This window comes from Gigantopelta aegis, chromosome 6 (genome assembly GCF_016097555.1).
Source record: "Gigantopelta aegis isolate Gae_Host chromosome 6, Gae_host_genome, whole genome shotgun sequence".
Classification (NCBI taxonomy): Eukaryota; Metazoa; Mollusca; class Gastropoda; order Neomphalida; family Peltospiridae; genus Gigantopelta; species Gigantopelta aegis.
The window spans coordinates 40,435,069-40,458,840 of NC_054704.1; the positions used below are offsets into that span (position 1 = coordinate 40,435,069).

General features: G+C 35.8%; 1 protein-coding gene across 3 annotated transcripts in view; it reads right to left on the reverse strand.

Moving 5' to 3' along the window:
* Positions 1-23,772, reverse strand: part of LOC121375192 (E3 ubiquitin-protein ligase Rnf220-like) — a 51,388-nt gene that overhangs the window by 2,705 nt on the left and 24,911 nt on the right. For all 3 annotated transcript variants that reach the window (XM_041502487.1, XM_041502488.1, XM_041502486.1), the window contains 10 exons: positions 16,536-16,578; positions 12,233-12,313; positions 9,960-10,002; positions 7,349-7,479; positions 6,535-6,658; positions 3,614-3,710; positions 2,829-2,915; positions 2,228-2,250; positions 937-1,009; positions 158-260 (listed from right to left, as the gene is read on the reverse strand). In XM_041502487.1, the coding sequence (XP_041358421.1) occupies positions 158-260; positions 937-1,009; positions 2,228-2,250; positions 2,829-2,915; positions 3,614-3,710; positions 6,535-6,658; positions 7,349-7,479; positions 9,960-10,002; positions 12,233-12,313; positions 16,536-16,578 (805 nt within the window). The remainder of the gene's footprint in view (positions 1-157; positions 261-936; positions 1,010-2,227; positions 2,251-2,828; positions 2,916-3,613; positions 3,711-6,534; positions 6,659-7,348; positions 7,480-9,959; positions 10,003-12,232; positions 12,314-16,535; positions 16,579-23,772) is intronic.

Below are 23,772 nucleotides of genomic sequence, written 5' to 3' on the forward strand. Positions count from 1 at the left end.
CACATTCTTCAGAGAAAACCCACATTTTTCCATTAGCAGCAAGGGATGTTATATATGTATTTTCACACAGACATGACAGCATATATCATGGCCTTTGATATACCAGTCATGGGGATTAATTGTGAACTCATTATAAAACAAAAAGACAAAATCTCACCATGCAGATCAGGCATTTCTGCTTTACATCTTTGGTATCTTCTTTCTCTCGGAGTCGAGCTTTCAGAGCTGTGATCACTTCTGCAGCAGACCCATGAGGAAGACTACAAAAAGTGCGACAATATTAATTAAATATTGTAAATCATGCAACAGTAATGATCATAACATTTAGTGGAGATAAGACGATTGAGCTTTATTTTACCAAACAAAATGCTTTAAACTTCAGTGAAGATTGCATCAGTGATACAAATTTTGTGGATTGAGGGTTATGATACTAATTTACAAAATGTTCAGTAACAAATAGAGATTATTATATGAGCTTGTGTCATACTGATTTTACGAAACGAGTGTCAATACATGAATCCTGACACGAGTTTCGTAAAATCAGTACGACTCACACGCGAGTGTAATAATTTCTTTATTATCCATATTATTATTGTTGTTTTCTTTATGAATAACAACACCCAACTCAAAATGTTTCAACCACAACTAGAAAGAGACGACGAAATGATGTCATATTTAAAATGCACAGTCTGATCTAGGACTGAAGAAACAACGTCATGTTACGATGTTGCTTCCCAAAATTACGTCATTACACTTGTTATTACACGTGTACTTTGTATGATTATTATTAACTCGGTTATGTTGAACCATGTGGATAATAACACAACATATGTTTTAGTTTACAACTTTTTTCATTTATTTTTAATAATTTTTTCATTGATTTTGATAGAAAAAAAAGAAGACAACCTATTATTTTTAATGTGTATTCTAACTTACCTGTTAGAATCTAGAACATCACAGTTATTTTTTGGTGGTGGAGCATTATCTTCATAATGGTGGGACCAGTCACCTTGAAAGGGAAAGCAATGGTAAAGGTGAAAATCTATGTCTAAGTTAATATGTTTCAAAATGATAGTTTTCACGAGTAAACTGATTACTTAATGAAACAGTATTTCATGGACTTTCACTGAATAAGCCTTTTTATGTTTAGCTGGAAGGTAGCTAAATTTTCACTTACTGTTGTCAACTAGAACACCTATTTCTTTTCATGTTTTTTTTTTTATAATAGAAAGTACCATATATTGCTGTGTATTAGCCGACACCTTGTATAAGCCGACCTCTTAGTTTGACCCTAAATATCAAGTACAAAATCATCGGCTTCATGTATAAGCCGAAGTCATCTTTTGTCCAGTTGTACATTGTATTGGTTTCAATAATACTGTCAACAGATAGACTTGCGCTTTTCTTTTTCATTGTATTTTTTCCCTTTAATTATTACAGACACGGTAATCGTCATCACAATGCTAACGTCTTCCATGCCGTGCAAAAATAATTTAGTACCGATAAATCATAACAGGAAAATAAACAATTCATGCTGTAACAACATATCATTGCACATAAGTAATTAAATTATTCACTGGACAGAAAATAATAAACTCATTAAAGCATGTTTAATCCCTGTTTTCCCCTCCACACAGAAAAACGATTCTGTGGTTCATGGCTGTTGTTTACACAGAATTGTGTAATCCAATCAAATAAGAGCTTACAAAATGATATAGACAGAGGTGTCAAACAAAGATGGCGGAACACGTTTTTACCATTGAAATGACAATAAAACAAGTAATTTTTATTATTATTCATCAAACTATTAATGCATTCAAGAACAAAAAACTACATAATATTGCATGATGGGGTGTATTATTTATATCGTGCACAAATTATTGTTACATAAGCTGTGAAAGGCTCTAAGGGTCTGATCAAAATTTGTAATTCGGGGTCAGGAGTGTTTTCAATCGGAATTTTATGAACCAATTTGTTGCCTCCGTGTATAAGCCGACTCTCTTTTGGAAAGTATTTCTAGACTTCAAAAGTCGGCTATGGCAATATACGGTAAGTGGGCTTTGTCCTCAAGACCTCCTAATGATGAAGTTTTTACCAAAGATAAAACGGTTATAACAGAAATAGTACAATTTCCATTAACTATTTATTAGTCATCTGCTTAGTTTTTTTTTTTATACACGTAAACATTTTGGATCTATTCTCATGACAAAAATAAAATCACTCTTACCATCTGATCCATTATTTCTTGATCTGAAACAAAAGAAAAACCGATGAAAAAGTGACAACACATTTTGACAATCGCATGATATTAATTATTTTCATTGTATTGTAAACATATGGATTGTTATGGTAAACATGAACACATTATAGTCATACCAGTCTTATAAAAAAAAAATAACCTCAATTTTATTTTCTACATTTATTTTGACATTAACTTTATATACTTTAATGCTTATAGTTAATGTTACTCTAGCAAACCTGCTCAAATCAAACTGATCAATAAAAAGAAACCCAGACAGGCAGATAGACAGAAAATACACAACTCTTTACAGACTTGTCAACCCTCGAGATATTCCACCTGAGTCTCCCAGTATTCAATCAAACCTGTTAGGGAAGAATTCCCTCTCTCTCTCCTCTCCCCCCCCCCCCCCCCCCCCCCCCCCCCCCCCAGGAAATTGTAATATTCTAAGCATACACAAATCTGACTTTGTGTGCCACGCTATAGTCAACTTACCCTATTACATCCCTTCGTAGTGCCTGCCCTGGAAATTGCAATATTTTAAGCATAAACAAATTTGACTGTGTGTGTCAAGCTTTAGATAACTTACCCTATTACAGCCCCTCTTAGTGCTTGCCTCTCCCGGTCCTCCGACGGTTCATCGCTCGCAACAGGAACAACATTCGCTTCAGTGTATCTTAAATAGCGTTAAGTTATATCTCCACCACTTGTGATTCATAAATGACTTACTGAAAACATTAATAAAAAATATAACGAAAAACAAAAGTAATCTAACGCAACCATTACCAATTAGCTGCTCAGGGAACAGTATCTCAAAATTTAAGGTAACCAGAACTTGGTTCACTTGTAATTATTTTTTATTTCTGGCAGGTCAGCTGCAATTTGTTTTTTAAGTACACTTGGTTTAAAAGACTTTTGTTTTCAAGATAGTGGGTGTACCCTCCAAAAAAAGCTACCTCCCATGTGGGATTTTGAAACAGCCCTAACTTCATTTAACATTCTAAATAACTGAAAAAAAAGAAAAGAAAAAACAAAAATATATTTACCACCACCACTAAAAGCACATTATTAATTAATTACTCATCGTTATCGGATGTCACAAATTTGGTATTTATGACACATAGCCTTAAGTAGAAACCCGCTACATATTCTCCATTTGCAGGAAGGGATCTTTTATAAGCACTTTCCAACAACAATAACAACAAGAAGTTTATTCAATATTAGGCCACAGGTCCAAAATACAAAAAAAAAACCCATATATATATATTTTTGTCCCATGCAAGCACTTTCCTAATTAAATGAATGTAATGCTGAGTGCATTGATTTCTGCTGCCCAATGTACAAGTCCACTAGTTAAAGGTAACACAAGGATACTGAGGCCCTCCGTACAGCTCCGAGTCATCCCCGTCTACGTTCAGATCATCCTCCTCGTCAACAGTCTTACGAGAACTCACTGTGTGAAAACCAGAGCCTGCAAAAACACAACACATACACTGTATTAGAAATTATGGTGTATATACTCTTCAAAAAAAAAAGAGAAGGGGAACTCTAATAAGAATTTACTATTGCCAAAATTGTAAGGTATATTAGCTGTGGGGAATGGTTATATGATAATAGTTAATTAATTGGGCAAACATTACAACCGGTAGTTTAGTGATACAGTAGGTTTTATGACCACCAAAGATTTTGAAGGACGATTGGGGTCAGAAGTGAAATTTGAAAGTTGACGTTTTTTATCAGTAAATCGCAAATTCAAACAATAAAAATTACAAAAAACAAAACAATAACAACTGTATGATCAACAGAATGAAAAAGATTGATAGCAATAATGTTCCACAGTGATTAATGGACCTTCCTGGAAATTGTCAAAATCGAGAATGACACCCAACGCATGTGTACTGGGCAACTGCGTGATGCATGTGCAAACTATGGAATGTGTTTCGGTGTGTTGATAAACAGACCTGAACATTCTTTACAAGGATGTCTGTGGTCAAAACGTATGTTCGGTTCCCCTACTTTTTTTTGAAGAGTATACAATGTAAGTTGAATAACACCTATTATCTAAGATTACATCTACTTGGTACCAGCCATCTGGTTATTTTTAACACTTGATCAAGAGATAGAGACAGAAAACCTACTGCAGTCACACAGACTACTCCAATAAAAAGAAAGAATAAGGGATATTTTATATATGCACTTTTTTATAGTCTTCAAGACACTGGTAGGATGAGGACCTAAACAAAGTTAAAGTTTTAAGTTGTAGAAAGACACCACCAGAACACATTGAATTTATTCATCATCAGATATTGGATTTGGTAATTTTGACATAAAGAGTCTTAAAGAGGAAATCCGCTACATTTTTCCATTAGTAGCAAGGGATCTTTTATATGTACCATTTGACAGAATAGCACATAACACATATATATATATATATATATATATATATATCAGTCGTGGTGCACTGGTTAGAATGAGAAATAGCCCAATGGGACCTCTGATGGGGATCAATCCCAGACCGACTGTGCATTAGGCGAGTGCTTTCACACTGGGCTACATCCCACCTTGGTAGTGGTGGTAAGGACAGAAACAAAGTCCATCAAGGGAATTCATTTTTAAGGCCCAGTGCACTTCAGTCAAATGGGTTACGTTGAACTACACCTCACCCTTGGTCTAGAAATGCAATATCGGAACATGCATGTGATTTAGTTAAATGTAAGATGATATACTGTTACAGTATATTATTATATTATGTTACACTACACATCATAAAAACACCAGTACTTTAGTTGAACTGCAATCCCTTCAAAACATTTAACCTGGATATTAGATACAGGGGGCACTTAGTCACGTAGGCAAGTTAAACAGACACCTTTCGATACCTACCTTTTGGTGGCTGCTTAACACAGATTTGACAGTAATAGAGAAAAAGTAATAAACGGCTCAAATCAGGGTGCAACAAATCCATTAGCTCTCCATTCTGAATAGTGACTTTTTTGTCTGGTCCAGTGAAAATTATACCCTGTATTACAGTAAAACCCGTCTAAACCAGACCCTGAACATACTGAAATCTTTGTCAAAACTGACCAAATTTCATGGTCCCAAAATTTCTCTTATTTAAACCATGTACAGGGAAAGTCCTCTAAACTGGACACCCTCGATACCAAGTAAAACGTCAGATTTTAGAGGTATCTGGTTTAGAGAAGGTCTCTCCTGCACATATATTTAAAAAGGGACCACGAAAAACATCCGGTTTTGAGAGAATTACGGTTTACAGAGGATTTTGAGAGGTTTCACTGTATTAAAAGCCTGATAAAACCAGAACCTGTCCATTTCATAAAATCCTTAATTAATTAACCTGAACAAACCGCTGTAGTGTAAACAAATGAATAGTCAACTTAACGAAATCACGACTATCAAAAAAACAATGCTGACTGGAATTTATGCTGTGCAGCATCGTGTTACGTCACGGGTCACCGATTTTTGTGGTCTCAGCTTAACAGACAGGATTGTTTTCAATTGTACTGTCTGGTCCAGTGCAAATTCTTTTCATCTTCAGACAGATCTCAGATACTCACACATTACAGTTTCCACCTTTCATTTTTAGTCAATGCGCTTTGAAATACGGTACTGACACACTGAGAGTAAAATACTAGAAACAACTAAGTTTCGAGTAAAATACAAACACAGGACTTAATTTGTATTTTATACACTAAATACAAACAGAAAATGTTCACTTTTATTTGATAGAAATGAGAAATACGCACACTGAATTTGCTAAGAAAGAACGAAAATGTCTCGGCCACCACAGCCTAAATGTAGGTGTGTGGTATTATCGGTCATTTTGCAACCTTAATTGTGGTAAAAACTCATTACATTGATTGGTTCATAAATAAGAAAGATACATAGCGAAATTGGGATATAGCGACACTATTATTAGTTCGACAGTCACATTTATTCATCAATTCTTCGACTTGTTCGTTTACAGTTACGAATTGGATGCCAATGTCAAGGGAAATAACTCTGTATTGTAAAACGTGACCCTCTAAACATCGGATCCTGTCTGAACCAGATAAATATTATGTCCCCGAGGATACAAAAGGGGATCACAGAGGTCCCATGACCCCCAACACATTTAATTTACACTTTTTAATGACACATTGGTTTTAAAAATTCATTATCCAGAAATATATAACACTTAACTGCCCTAAAAATGCATTTCTCAGCATCATTATTTCAAAATTTTCCAATCTTGCTACAAACAACCTGTGTTTTGTGTGACTACTCTGAAATGTTACCTGCGAATCCCCCCTCCAGCATGGTGGTGGCCCTGATGCGAGTCTGCCCCGCCCACGTGTATTCTTCATACTGCTCGCCATCTCCCTCCACATCAACCGGCTCATCCTCACACTCGCCACGATGCTGATAATTAAAATAAAGTCAAATAATAATTTTTAAAAATAATAATATTTAAAAAATAATAAATAATAAATAAAAAATAAAAAATCAATAAATAAATAAAATAAAATAAAATAAATATTAATCAATTAAAAAACAAAAGTTCAAAAATAAATAAATATTATTTTAAGTGTTACTCATTACATAATGAAGTGACATGCTGAATATTACCATAGATCGATTTGTTTTCATATTTGATATCATTTGAGTAAGAGTACTAGAAAATATAAACAGGTTTTTTTCTCCATTTAAGTACCAGCAGCAGAATGTATTTAGATAAGTTAAGTCGAGAAAGGACGACACTTCTAATATACATATCAAATACTAACTCTAGGAATGTACTGAATCATCTCCTTATCAAACAAGGAGGATACCCTTTTAGCCAGACTATATTGAGCTGAACATTATGGGACGGATTTACGAAGCCTGTTTTTCTTAAACGTAGGTGTTTAAGCATTGTAAATGTTTGTAGTTACATGCACGTAAGTCTAAAACAGGCTTAGTAAATTCGGCCCTATATGATGGAAGGATAAAGGAGGTATGGTGCTTTCGTGTCAATAAAAATGTGTTATGTAACACACTTTAGTTGGAAGTTTTTTTTTTTTAATGATCACAAGTTGAGGATGGGAGCCAACAATGTATGTATTACTTTACCTTTCTCAGACATTCCTCAACATGGTGGTTGAGTTCTTCAGACGACCCCGTCAGTCGGTCATTACAGACTGGACACGACGTTTCTTTGTAACCTTCTTCATTGGGCTTCTTCTTTTTATTTCTACATCGGCCTGTAAAAGCAACATAAATTCAATCAATGTTTAACATCCACGTTTATATCAATAAGCCTACTTTTCATAATTATACATGTTTGTACACAAGTTTGCTTACATACATGCTCATGCACACACACACATTCAGTGGCAGTTCTAGGAAAGTTCAATAGATACATATTATTGTAAAGACATTGGTTTCGAGAGAAAAATATGACATTTATGTCATCACATAACCTTATGGCCTTATCATTATGATACATCCTGAACCCAACTGAAATAGGCACTTACTTCCCAAAGATTGACACACCATGACCTTTACAAGCAGATAACGTAACGCATTATGTAAGAATGGTTTGTAATTTTGGGGAAATATATAGCTGGACAACTTGAATAAAATTATGTAGCCCAATTGTGTGTGAGCCCATTAGGCCATTTCTCATTCCAGTCAGTTCTGCACAACTGGTGTAACAAAGGTTGTGGTATGTACTTATCTGCCTGTGGGATGGTGCATATAAAAGATCCCTATGCTACTAACAGGAGTAAAGATGGGGTGGGGTTTTTTTTTTTTAATAACGCCACTAGAGCACATTGATTAATTAATCATTGGCTATTAATAGGATGTCAATCATTTAGTAATTCAAACATAGTCATCTGAGGAAACCCACTACATTTTTTCCATTAGCAGCAAGGGATTTTTTTACATGCACTTTCCCACAGACAGGAAAACACATACCACGGCCTTTGACCAGTTATGGTGCACTAACTGAAACAAGAAAAAAAACAAATCAGTTGCATGGATCCACCGAGGTGATTCAAACCTGCGACACAAGCATCTCAGCCGACTGAGCTAACAACTTTCATGGGTAGGACGTAGCCCAGTGGTAAAGCAATCGCTTGATCCATTGTCGGTCTAGGATCGATCCCCAATGGTGGGCCCAATTGGGTATTGCTCATCCCAGCCAGCGCACCACGACTAGCATATCAAATGCCGTGGTATGAGCTATCCTGTCTGTGGGATGCTGCTTATAAAAGATCCCTGCTACTAATGAAAAAATGTGGCAGGTTTCCTCTCCAAGACTATATGTCAGAATTACCAAATGTCTGACATCCACTAGCCGATGATTAGTAAATAAATGTGCTCTAGTGGTGTCATTAAACAAAACAAACATTCTTTCTTTTCCTTCCTTCATATGGCATGTATTCAGGTTTGACATTAATTAAAGGTAAAACAAGTTTTAACAAGTATACATGTACATGTAAGTTTAATGTTTAGTCTTGGGGTTGTCAGAAAATATTTCCATGAAGAATGCTGCGTATTGAAGTTAGCCTACATGTATTGAATTGCTCTGTCATAAATTAAAACCATGAGCATGTGGTTCAAAATAAACAGGCTATAAATATTGTATAACATTCCTGCCATAAAGATCTTACGCGTGACTGAGTATCAACCATCTGTGAAACAATATATGATTTTTATGTCATTAACGGCACCACACCATCAATTCTCGTGCCATTGTAACATGTAGCAGCTTAATAGTGCTCAGTTTTGGAAATGGATCTTCATTAAAAAATTACCATATATTGTGGAATAGAACCCGCAACATGTTTTTTTCGCAAATCACAATGGTCAGTTTACATAACACTGTGGTATATTATGTGATTTTCACATAATGTTAATGTACATGTTTAACCAGCTTCTATTAGTATAATGTTCTGTTGTATCATACAAGTTTTATCTTTTTACAAGATTCATACAAATATGTTTAACAACATGCAGTTGCTAAATGAAGGTCATAGATAAATGGCATTTTCACTGTACTATATATAAATACTTGACACAATGTACGGCTTGTAAAACAGTGCATCATATATATGAATGGTACTTGTTAAATAAATATAAACACAAAGAGTGCAGTTTATTTAAGGGTGTGTTATATAGTTTGACAAATATGGTAGTACAATATCCACAAATATATTAATGCATTTCCTTTTTTTTTTTATGACACTTCCTAAAAAAACAGTTAAACAAATCAGAAATCTTTTTTATAAATAATATACAGCACATGTTGTCCAAGTGTAATTACTAAGATAACATTGAGGATAACAATGATTTTTATTTATCCCTCAGACATATGAAAACAACTGCCAAAAGTGTAGACGTAAGGCAGGGTTGTTTTCTATCTCCTATTTCATTTTTACATAAATTACAGAGCTTTACCTGGCACCACCGTGCACACGTATTAATAAGAAAGACACCCAGGTGACAAAATGATTAACCTTTCTGTACAATAGACTTAACACTATCAACAATATCATCTGTGATGCAGGTATCTTTGTTGTTCAAAATATTCACCTAAAAAAAGCCTATTTCTACAGAGTGTGAACAGATCAAGTTACTAGCAAACAGTAGTGAAGTGAATCACAGTTATTGTAATGGGAAACAAAAGTCACCCAGTGGGGACTCCGATGACAAATTGATACTAGCGAATACTCACTACTGAGTCTGGCTTGTCGGTTACACCGGATCCTCATGTACGACTGGAGGAAAAAGAGACAAAAGAAGACAACATGTCAGAGTTGGGTTTCAACCTACATCAGTGAATAGTATTACTCATGTATACAGTTTCAAGTAATTTGTCACAATCTCTGGTTACTATTGTTAACCAGCTTTATGGGTAGGCACAAGAGATCGTCAAATGTGCAATCTATGCCTATGAATTCTCTTCTCTTGTTTTTAACAGAAACAGCAAGAAATAAATCTAGTTTCATTGCTGCAATGTGACGCCCACAGAAAAAAAGGTATAATATATGAGTATTTTATTTAATTCGAATACATTTGTACCAAGATACACCTATCAGTTCTGTGGTTGAAAAGTATGAAATAACATTAAAACATATCACATGACAAAATGAATGCATGTATAGTAACAAGAAACTATTATAAAGGTCTCACAAAACAGGATTTGCATGCTACTGATTTTGATATTAAATTATCCAACTTTAAGTGTGAATGGATAATATAACATGTAACTATGCTAGTGTAATTGCGAATGAGATTATTAAATTATACAAAGATGAATACATAAAACAATACTACAATGTCTAAGCACAAAATAAATTATTAGGTGGGCATCAATATTTTAACAAATATTTATTACTGTGAATTTTTTTTAATCTTGTTTTAGAAAAGGTGCTTTGTGTGTGAGCAAAATATAATTTATTACATAATAAATCAGAGATAAAATATTATATGTTTGTGATACACTAAAAAAAAAAAATCCTAAAAAGTCTTTGTTGCTGGTTTACACTTTTGCAATTTTACTGGATTACTATTTACAAAATTTAAACCCGAATAATTAAACTTCCACTACATTCATTACAATTTAATATAATCACTTTTGTCCAACCATAGCAACTCGAGTTTGTTTACTTCTTAATGAACATGAAAATAACACTGTCAGGGAACATCATATTTGATGATGTCTCTTTTATATTGATTTTTTGTTTTATTAAGCATTACTGTTTAAGAACAAAAAACAAAAACTAAAAATAAATATATACTTTTAGTGTTATTATTAGTAAGTATGTTTCAAGTTTAATTATAAGGATTTTCTGTTCTTTCCTTTACGTTCATCGGAGTATGAACAAAACAAAATCATCCACAAACTGATGTGTGAATGGCTTCACTGATTCACATAGTGAGGATGATTTTTTTAATAATAAAAATAAAATATGAACTTTCAGTGTTATTATTAGTAAGTATGTTTCAAATTTAATTATAACAATATGTTTTAAATTTAATTATAACAATTTTCTGTTATTTCTTTTACGTACAAACTGATGTGTGAATGGCTTCGCCGATTCACATAGTTTGAGGATGATTTTTTTCTCTTCATATCCCAATGAACATAAAAGAAATAACTTATTATTATTCAGAAAACTATACAGGCTCTTAAAGGGACAGCCATTACAAGATGTTTGCCATAACAGAGCCTTGTACATGTAGGTGACTACCATTACATACCAAATACATTTTCTTGTTTAGAATACCAGTGTCTGTATATCGAATGCGTTTGTGGTTATATACTAATGTTTGTAGCACTCAGTTTTTACTTTAATTCGTGATATAAACATTTTCATACATACAAAATTATTGGCAGGTAAAATCCAGTTTGGGCTACTACAAGCATTAGGACAACAAACGCCTTGTAAATACAGACACTGATATTCTAAATAAGAAAATGTATTTAATTTGTATGTTACGTCATCGAAAAGGCTCTATTGGTCGGAAACATTTTAAAATGGTTGTAAACTCAGGACTGTCCCTTTAAAACATTTAATCTCAGAGAAGAAGTAGGGTTTTTTCACTTTCCTTTTATTTTCAACATAAAAAGTCTGGTCCATTCCACACCATATGACTTGTACTTTCAGTATGATAATAATAATAGATTTTTATTTCAGATCAGTGATCCATAGAACATTTAAACAAAACTAATTACATAATGTACAGTAGCTTGTGCCATCGATTTACACATACAGATCTGACGTACACATTTGTACACCGCAGGTGGGCAAGTAGGTTGTTTGGGGTTGTTTCCATTCTGCTCTTCAGTGAATATGCTGTTGAGTGAAGTAAAGCGCCAAAGCTTTTTACTTGATGACTGACAAACATCTTGCTGGCACTGTATGGTCGTCGTCGTCCGATCATCTATCGGCATGAATTATTATAATAATCTCTATTGTATGAAATAAAATGATATATGTTTACCTCGTATCTCGACTGAGATGCTACTTCAGGGGAGGGGGAATCTTTGCCTTTTCGACCAGTAAACCCTGGAGATGGCAAACTCTGAAAAGGAATTAACAAACAATATAATATAACTCATTAGGAATGATATTTGAAAAGAGAGATTGTCTCGAACAATGTTCTAGCATCTGGAGAAGAAAATAACGATGTTTTAGCTACATGTATTTTGAAAGGTTATTGTTTTTTTAATATATTCCAGGTACATGTAGGTAAAATATGGTACTGAAGTAGTGAAGTGTAGTGTTTCCAAACTCCCTGATCCATATAGGCATATTTAGTCATTTCTGTCAAATAAGATTTTTGTTTTCTTTCAAGTGAAGTCTGAAATCATAATCATAATGTGAGTAAGTACGAGAAGAAATTTGTTAAGATGGATATACACGGTGGTATCAAAAAGTTCCGAGACTACTTCCATAGCATGCCAACAGATGGCAGTACGGGGATGCGCGTGCTGTGGGGGTTAGCAGTAGCCATCATCAGGCAGTCTACCGAGTGGCGTCGTTCTGTGAACATCTTGTGTTGTGCTACGGGAGTTTTTGTGACCACGTACACGGGCACATTTACGATTTCATCATGGACTGCAAACTAGAGCAGAGAGCGAACATCAAATTCTGCATCAAATTCGGTAAATCTGCAACTGAGACTTTTGACATGATTCGTCATGTGTATGGCAATGAAGCAATGAGTCGTGCGAGGTGTTTCGAGAGGCACGCATGCTTCAAGAGCGGCAGAACATCACTGGATGACGACAAGAGGTCTGGGCGACCTTCCACGAGCTCAACCCCCGAAAATGTGGAAACAATTCGACACTTGTGCATGAGGATCGTCGGAGATCCATTAACGACATTGCTGCCATCGTCGATGTGTCATACGGAACAGTGCAGGCAATCGTAACGTCCGATTTGGACATGCACCGCATTGCTGCAAAGTTCGTGCCCAGGCTTCTGACCCCCGATCAGAAGGAGCTCCGTGCCGAAGTCTGTCAAGATCTCCATCATGTTGAGGGTCATCACTGGGGACGAGACTTGGCTCTACGGATATGACCCGAAGACCAAACAACAGTCTTTGCAGTGGAAGAGCCCAACATCTCCACGACCGAAGAAGGCAAGACAGGTCCGCAGCGCGACCAAGAGCATGCTCATCGTTTTCTTCGACATTCGCGGGGTTGTTCACTGTGAATTCGTCCCCGGGGGCTAGACCGTCAACAGCAAGTTCTACTACAATGTTCTGAGGCGTCTGAGGGAGGACATTCAGCGGAAACGGCCTGAACTGTAGCGCGAGGGAAATTGGATGCTTCATGACAACAATGCACCCTCTCACCGAGCTCTCGTAACACTTGAGTTTCTCGGCCGTAACAGCATGGTTACCCTATTGCACCCGCCCTACTCACCAGATTTGGCCCCTTGCGACTTCTTACTCTTCCCAAAGATGAAGTTGCAGCAGAAGGGTCGCTGTTTTGACACCGTGGAGGAGATACAGTGCGAATCGCAGAAGGTACTTGACATGCTTGGAGAACAAGACTTCCAGAACGCGTTCCAGCAGTGGCAACGGCGCTGGGAGCGCTGTATCGCTGCACAAGGGGACTATTTTGAAGGGGATGGTGCCCAAACTTGAATCAAGTGAATACTTTCTTGTATACAGGCCTAGTCTCGGAACTTTTTGATACCACCTCGTATATCATATTTGACTGAAATCATGGAATTTTCTGTTTATTGTTGCTTTTTGTGAATTTACCTTTATTTAAAAAAAAAAAAAAAAACTACCTCCTCAACCTCCAAAAAACAACAACTACAAAACATAACAAAACAAGACAACCATTGCTGCCACTCGAGTACACGCCACTAACAATCAGTGAAAACTGTGTAACCAACCAATGACTTTTTGTTGTGGTATCAGGGGCGGGATGTAGCTCAGTAGTACAGTGCTCACCTGATGCGCGATCGATCTAGGATCGATCGCTGTTGGTGGGTCCATTGTGCCATTTCTCATTCCAGCCAGTGCTCCACAACTAGTGTAACAAAGGCTGTGGTATGTACTATCCTGTCTGTGGGATGGTGCATATAAAAAAGCACTCTTGCTGCTAATCGAAAAAGAGTAGTCCATGAAGTGGCGACAGTGGGTTTCCTCTCTCAATATCTGTGTGGTCCTTAACCATATGTCTGACGTCATATAACCGTAAATAAAATGTGTTGAGTATGTTGTTAAATAAAATACTTCCTTCCTTTTTGTGGTATATGATAACATTTTCTACTTTTAGAGTGGTGGCAACACCAAAACTCACTACTGAATAATGTTCCATGTAGTAAAAGACCGGCCTCAGTGGCATCGTGGTTAGGCCATCGGTCTACAGGCTGGTAGGTACTGGGTTCAGATCCCAGTCGAGGCATGGGATTTTTAATCCAGATACCGACTCTAAACCCTGAGTGAGTGCTCCGCAAGGCTCAATGGGTAGGTGTAAACCACTTGCACCGACCAGTGATCCATAACTGGTTCAACAAAGGCCATGGTTTGTGCTATCCTGCCTGTGGGAAGCGCAAATAAAAGATCCCTTGCTGCTAATTGAAAAGAGTAGCCCATATAGTGGCGACAGCAGGTTTCCTCTCAAAATCTGTGTGGTCTTTAACCATATGTCTGACGCAATATAACCGTAAATAAAATGTGTTGCGTGCGTTGTTAAATAAAAAAAACATTTTTCTTTCTTTCCATGTAGTAAAATGTTGTTTTTGTGCAGTGGTTCATGATACACAGTTATTACTGTATGGGTTGTATATATATATGGGAATTTAATGCAAACAATAACAAATTATTTTACTTTATTTTACTGAAATCACACAAAAAATGGCTTCTGCTTCTCCCACCACAATCATTTCTGTAACAGTTATAAATGAATAAACAGTATGTCTAGCAATTGCAGACCACCTATTGTGAGCCTTTTTTTTTGGCGATCATTTCTATCCACACAAGTTCTCAATTTCTCGAGTTACCTACTCCACTACCTGACAACATAAATCTAGATTAATCAACTTAATCCGGGTATTAAAGGGTGGATCATCCCTTCACAATGTGAAAAGCAATACATTATAAAATGTATATACCAAAACGCCCATGTTCAGTTATCAAAGAAACCACAACTGTCATCGTGGAACACTACAGTGTGTTAAACCAGCGGTAAGCCAGTCTTTGTGTAAAGGGTACGGGGGCCACAGCAAAAGAATATCGAGTTCTGCGAGAGAGATACAGAATAAATTTCCTAAGCAGCCCCTCCACCGAGTGTGTGTTACTTACGAACATTTATGTCAGTGTTCAATTGTTGTGTGGTAACTACTCGTCATACAGCTGACAATACAAATCATCCATAAAATACTTGATGCATTGTTCTGGTGAGTGACTGAAGCTTATACGGTTACACAGAACTCAACAAATAGGTGGGGATGAGATTTCTGATACGTAAATTAAATACCTTTTTTTTTTTTTTTTTAAACTAAATACAAAAATATGACCTAACCTACAAAACAGCCAGGAATTAAGCTGTCATCTGCCAAAATGGTACATGCAAGTTTAAGGTTCATTTTTTTGCCATATATATTTTTTCACTTGTCACTTGCCTTTTTAAATATCAGTACAGGACAGAACCTCTATAAACAAGAAACCTCTTTTTACTTGGTCCTGTGTGTGTCCAGTTTTGGGGGGTTTCGCTATATTCTATATATGTTACGACTTGTTTGCTTACCGGGGGGGCAAGTATATTGCAATTTTAAGAGTAGGACAAGTTAAATTTTCTAACAATTTGTTCAACATATTGACAAAATAATTTATTAATTAATCCAACACTGTAAATTGCAATATATAGTTTTATTTTAAGTAAGAGAACACCTGGCGATGATTAAATTTGAGGTTATTGTTGTATTTTTTTGTGCAAATAAATTCAAATAGTAACACAAAAAATTCAAATTAAGAATTAGTAAGTATTGGTCTTTGACTATAGTCTCATATTTGTTTAAATAGAGAGACTATTCCTTAATTTTTGTTTATTTTCAAAATAGAGTTGAATCCCATTGGCTCGAACCCCGTTGGTGCTCGAGAAGGTGTTCGCCCCATCGGGTATTTCGACCTAACCATTAGGTAAACATTGTGTAAGTGCAACTCAGGACTTCGTTTTTGGTTCGAGCATTGTAGTGTATTAATCGACTCTTCCGAGTTGACCCAATGTGATTCTACTGTAGTTATAACATATGTGAAGACATAAGACAACAATTTGTTTTACCTTTCGACCTTGAGGAGTTGTGTCTCGAGATTTACGACCACTTCTGAAAAATAAACAGATGAATGTTAGAGGTTTTAATTGCAAACAATTAAAGCTTTATTATTAAACTGTTTTAAACTGTCGGTAGTAGGGGTGCATAGTAGGTGGTTACAAGTGCCTCTTAACAATGCCAGAAGTAACTACTGAACACTCCCCAAAGTGGTCAGACTAAGCCCACAGCTAAAAGCTGATGGGGAATGGCAGGTGTGTGGCAGATAGCTACAAGAGACAAGCACCTGTTGTGGTTGGAGAGACAAGGACTGGGATGTGGAGGTTGACAGCGAAAGAAGTTGAAAGATAGGAGTTGCCAGATCGGGAAGAAATGAGATGGAATTCAAACGAGAGAAAGGAAAGGGGGCAGTGAATAAAAAAATAAAAAACCCAACAAAAACCCCCCACTGTTTTTCAGTACATAATTCATGTCATTAATGATGATGACTTGATGGAAAGAGAATAGATGATTCAGTTCTAGGTCAGATTAGTGCTATAGACCACATCTCAGAAAATGTGTGCAAAAATCATATAGACCTCTCTAGCTTGTAGGGTTTCTGCCAGAGGGTAAAACGGGCCAGGTGCCATACCCCAATTATTATTATTATTAAATTAACTTTTTCACAAAATTAATTACCATTATCATTACTGTATGATTTTCTTAACCCCAATCCTAAACTCTACCCATAATCCCTGTTGACTGGTTACATTAAATTCCATAACACCATACCAAAAAATTTCTTTTTGGCAGAAAAACTGGCTTGGCTAGCATATGAGCCTGCATGGCTCATAAAAGTTATTTGTACAAATTACATTGATTCTTCAAAATGACACGGTCAACATATATCTCTCAAAATCATGGTTTCATGCAAAACATTTAATGTATCTTCTGTTCTACTGAACATGCATGGCAGGGCTCGCTGGGTTGGTGGTGGGCTCTCAAGATTTGCAAACAGGGAAACCTTATAATAATAATAATAAATTCTTTATTTAGTGAGGGTAACACAGTTAGCAAAAGCTAATCTTCCCTGAGGCCCTCAGGTACAAACAATACAGAATTACAATACATACATTTATGAACAAATAGAAAATACATATATGGCAATAAACATATATACAAATGATATTATTTTAGAAAATAATGACACTTTAATGTTTTTTTAACCAAAATCGCACATTGTAAGTATATGTACAAAGTTTTTATAACTTTTCATTTCCACATTTTAAAACAATATAAATTCAGTTTGAAGTTTGTGATGTTATAATAAGAATATCATGCCAAAAGTAAATTGTTCCTTTATATACAAATGTGGCATTCTTGTAAATAAGTATAAAGTCCTGATATTTGTTTGGGTTTTTTTCTTCTTCAAATTGACACAATCTTTATATATGGATGCTGCTTACCAGCTAAATATTTAATACGAGTTATGAGTTATGGTGTATATGTACATTTTTCATTTAACAAATTTCTTTCGTTTAAAAACCCCAAAAGACAAAAGAAATTTATGAAAATAATTCATTTTGTAAACAATATTTGTCTTAATAATGACATACAAACTGTCCTGCATCTTACTTCAAAACAAAATAATACAGCAATTTTTAGACATTCCATAACAAGACATCAATAAGCACAGGTTACAGGAGTCGACTTCAAAAAGAACATTCATATTGACTTCTTTGAGAAAACCCAAACAGCTTCAAAGACAACTCCTGATTATACCCAAGGGGGGGATTGAGACCTCAATGCTTTCCACAAAGCATCGTCTCCCACTCAGTAAATTATGATATCGCCTTCTCCATTTTAATTTCACTGACCGAAATTTGATTTGAATTAATCCAATAGACGGATATCAATGACACGGGCACTCGGAAATTGGCTGACAAACGGAAGCGGTGTACTTTCAAGTGGATTTCAAATTTGGTTATCCGGCTGTTGTGAAAATGAAGTTGCTACAAGCCACGGGTAATGCTCCGAGACAGTGCGGGTGAGCCGATTAGAGCTGTAATCAGGGCTTTAATCATGTGATAATCAAGACTAACACAAATGAAATCTCCATCTGTCTCGGAGGGTGACGCCACACACAAACCCGGCTCACATAATTGAGGCGAGAGATGCAGTGGTGCTGACACGGGAAATATAAAACTTCATTATTTCAAATGAACACCGCTATCGACTCTTCCATCTCAATTGTTCGCTGACAAATTGTATTCATATATGGTGGCCAAGCTATAAAAGACATTTTCACTGTAACATGACAAACTCTTGAAAATCATCATAATTATTGGGGGTTTTGGAGTTATCAACAATAATTTGTGGGTTTTTGTTTTACTTTTACAACAAAATACTGGGCTCAAACTTAAGAATTTGTCTCACACAGCAATTTAAAAAAAAAAGTTGCCTTGGGTGAAACGTCCCACTGATGGCTATTGCGAGCCAGCCTATGCCAATTTAAAAAAAAGAGACAAATAAACATGACTGAAAGGCTATTTTGCTCTATGTAGACATATTACAAATGTGCAAATGTTAAATATTGGCAGACATTGGCAGACAATATTGGAGCTTTACCGATGGCAAAAAGAGCTATCGGTGATGGTCTCTACCTACAGCACTTTATATCTCAACGACTCGGTGTCGTCGATAAGTTCAAGCTCTGAAATTCATGTGACAGAATATTCAATAATTTTAACATCGTACCAATATTTATTGACCCACTGCTAAAATGGTGCATTAAATTACAGCACAGTATTTTTTTATATTTTTTTTTGCGGTTTTTATTTTTGTATAATAATCTTGACACAATCATGAATAGTACTAATAAGAGAAATATAGCAAAAAATTTGTGAAGGAAAGTCATATTTGCTAAACAACACTTCAGCACATTTTAAACTAAGGCTATCATTTTCAAATGATGGTTGATGTAAAGACATACAATTGCAGTAATAGTTCACTCAAATGAAAATTTTTTTTTTAAAAACAATTGTGTCTAAGGGGGTAGAATTGAGAGGAGAAGGACAAAACCAGTCACGGAAATTACATAGATTTATTAAAACTTGTTGTGTTTGTACTTTGGTCATGTCATAACATGGTGATGCAAGTATTTGGTAGACATATTTGTGCAGATCCTTAACATTAGTTAAAATTAATATATTAAATGGTTTTGAAAAGTTCGGGGTTTTTTTGTTGTAGTTTTTCAGAAAAGTCAATTATATTTAAATAATACATTGTATATATCTTATGGGTGTTATTGTTTTTTAATGTTTTGGTCCACGCACCTCCATGGCTATAAATCTGAAGGGATTTACAATCATTTACATTTTTAAAGGCAAAAAACTGCTTAACATTATTTCACTATAGATTATTTCACTACTGTTTCAACAGAATAAAAATCCAATATGCACAGGTGTACGCTGTCATTCCCAGGCTTTTATTATTCATATCTGCATCTGCACAGATGATTAAAATATCATTTGCTTACAATTCATGAGCCTGGATCTGAGACACATCCAACCTGTGTTTATTGTACATTGTATATATGCATGATGAGCTCTGTATCTGTAGCTGTTAAAAAAAATGCATAAAAACCAGTCTGCCGTGCTCAGAGCAGCACAATGTGAACAATAAAATAAAATTTTTTATGTCTGTGAAGACTTGTCGCGAATAACAGCCCCGACCCAGCTGTGAGTTTTGTGTGGCTTTTGTCCACTACAGTCGGCTTGCTGCAACAGACAGGCTGGTTTTTACGGCCAACTCAATAATGTTCAAATTAGTACTGTTGACAGATGAATATATTTTTATTAAACGTGCAAGATCTCCACGCGTTCTCTCGGCACTGGCAGGTCGTTCCTCAAGAACAATACGAGAGTCAATTAACTGATTTACCTTTCTAATCGGATTCAATGGTATCATATAATTTTAGCAAACCGTGACAAATAAACGGAGATTTATTGTGGTCGACAGGTCGGCGTGTTTGCAAAGTTGCAGCGGAAAATATGATTAAAGCTGTGAAAAGGCTTGGAAAGGCTGAGTAATATGAATTTAACGGTTTAACAAAGGCTTTTGATTGTCCGTCCCCCCGTGATTGGTCTTCCGCTAGGAAGTGGTGGTGATAAAATGCAGAGGAGAGTACGACTCGAGCCGTGTTATTAAATTTGCCACACATTGTTATCGCCCAATCACCATCTGCTTCCATAACCCGGTATTGTGTTGATGATGCCTCGTTTCCAAGATACTGAACTGCCTGCCACAAGCTCAAACTGACGTCCTAAATAAGTTAAAGATATATGATTGCCTTGCAAAGTTATTTCCTTCAATGTCATTATAATTAAATTTACGGCACTCCCACGTGTGGTTTTAGTATCCTAGGGACACACAATATGAAGTTTTTATTTAGATTAATACGAAGAAGAGAAAAAAATGGGTCTAAGGAAATGAAATGATGCAGTTTTAAAATCTTAATAACAATTTTTAAAAAATGAACTTATATTAACAGAAAGGAAAGCTAGTTAAAGTAAAAGTATTTTCAAGCTAATGTAAACAATTAAATATTTTCAATAGATTTAAAAAAATAACAAAAACCTGCAACCTTTAAGTGGCCTTTACAGTGTAAAATAGGTGCATAAATTGTCTGCAGGAGGGATGTATGGTAAATCACCAAGCCTTGTATTTTAAAATATGAATGTGAGTGCAAAATAGCCCACCTAAATAACATTTTATAGACCAGGTGAGCTGGTGCATATTTTTGGAGGTTTGGGGGGTGGGAGTGGGGGTGGGGTAGTTTATTTTTGAGGGGTGTGTGTGTAGGGTTTTCTGTCAGAGGATAAAACAGGTATGATGCCATATCCAAATATTTTTGCAGATTTTTTTATTTTTACGTTAACCTTTTAACAAAATGAATTACTTTTATCATTACTGTATGATTTTCTTAAACCTAACCCTAAACTTAAAGGGACACCCATTTTTTCACAAATAAAATTGCACTTTACTTACCGTTTATTATTTAGAATATACATTTCCATTCACCTGAAGTGTTTTTTGGTAGTCCTGGTAATCCTGGTGTTTGTAATACCACAAAATGCATTTTTCGTATTTTGGAAAAAAGGACGCACGTTTGAGAAAAAAACGTTGAGCAGACGAGGTCTAATCTATTTTTAGACAGGATATTTTCCATTTCAATGTCACAGACGTTGGTATACCACGTGACCGTTATCATTTTGGTTCGGTTTGTTTTCTCGTGCACGGTTCGCGCAATCAACATCCGATTTGTTGTTGTTCATTTGTGAGATTTTTCTTCACAGTTCGTGAACATTTTCAGTAACAATAAAGTTAAGACAAGTAAGTATCTCAATACAAAACGTTACAAACCCTTAAAACCAATAAGTTTTACGATATCTTGAGAGGACAGAACAGTTGGAACATGCCCAGCAGAGGTGAAACGAACGCATCCCAAGTCTGTGTGCACTCTGTGCTTCGAGCGACATCTACCGGTGACATCAGAATACTAACTTTCAAAATTATTTCAAGTAATTGAGTCACGGGGATTCCCATGGTATTTAGCGATATAAAACCTTCTTTTTTACTTCATTTTATAAAAACGTGATCTAAGTGTGTTACAGGTTTATAGATTAATCAGAATTATAATTACTTTTTGCCGGCTGAAACTAGGGTGTGCGACTTTAAAATATCCCTACCTGCTATAATCGAAGAGCCGCTCATGGCATAAGCGGGTTTTCTCTCAAATTATGTCTGTAATGCGATCCTTAACCACATGTCCGACGCCATATAAACGTATTCAAAATGTGTTAAGTTCGTCGTTAGTAAATCATTCTTCCTTCCTTAAAGGGACACACCCTAGTTATGGCTAGTTGTTAACCATTATGGCGTTGTTTTTCGCTATTAAACCCATTTTTTCACAAATAAAATTGCACTTTACTTACCGTTTATTATTTAGAATATACATTTCCATTCACCTGAAGTGTTTTTTGGTAATCCTGGTAATCCTGGTTTTTGTAATACCACAAAATGCATTTTTCTTATTTCTTAAAAACGCAAGCATGTTTGAGAAAAAAATGTTGAGCAGACAAGGTTTAATCTATTTTTAGACGGGATATTTCCATTTCAATGTCACAGACGTTGGTATACCACGTGACCATTATCATTTTGGTTCGGTTTGTTTTCTCGTGCACGGTTTGCGCAATCAACATCCGATTTGTTGTCCATTTGTGAGATTTTTCTTCACAGTTCGTGAACATTTTCAGTAACAATAATTTTCAGACAAGTAAATGTCTCAATACAAAACGTTACAAACCCTTAAAACCAATAATTTTGCAAAGTCTTAAGATATCTGGAGAGGGGATACAACCAGGACAAAACAGTTGGAACATGTCCAGGAGAGGTGAAAAGAACGCACCCCAAGTCTGTAAAATTTGTCGTGACGTAGGCATTGTTGTGCTTCGAGCGACATCTACCGGTGACATCAGAATACTAACTTTCAAAATTATTTCAAGCAATTGGGACTTGGGGATTCCCATGGTATTTATCGATATAAAACCTGCTTTTTCACTCCATTTGATAAAAACATGATCTAAGTGTGTTACAGGTTTGTAGATTAACCAAATTATAATTTATTTTCGCTGGATGGAACTAGGGTGTGCAGCTTTAACCCATTTTCTTTCTGGGGTAGGCCTCCCCATACCCTCTGTTGACTGTGGTTGCACTGAATTCCATAGCGCCATACCCAAAAATGTATTTCTGGCAGAAACACTGGGGTGGGAGATTGGGGTGTTGGGAGGGGGGGTTGTTGTAGGTGGGCAATTGTTTGCATGAATAAAATTAATTTTATGCCATGTGAGTGATCGGCATATAACACAAGGCCTGAAATATCCCTTATTGACAAGTGGTTGTTGTACAGGATGTTATAATGATCTTAATTTTTGTACCCATATCAACAAAGATGCAAACATACTTTTGTGGGCATGTACATGTAACTCAGTAACCTGGGAGTGGGAAGACTGCTCGAACCAGATGTGACAACCACAATCTGAGCCCGTATCACCCCATCCACCCCTATATTGACATTTTTAACACTAACAGCTGAACAACTGCAATCATTAAATCCCCAAGCACTGTGTTACTTACAGTGCAGCTTGCAGAAAACACTCGCTACAACCTCAATGACTTGTTCACATCTGCACTAAGTGCAGGCTGCGT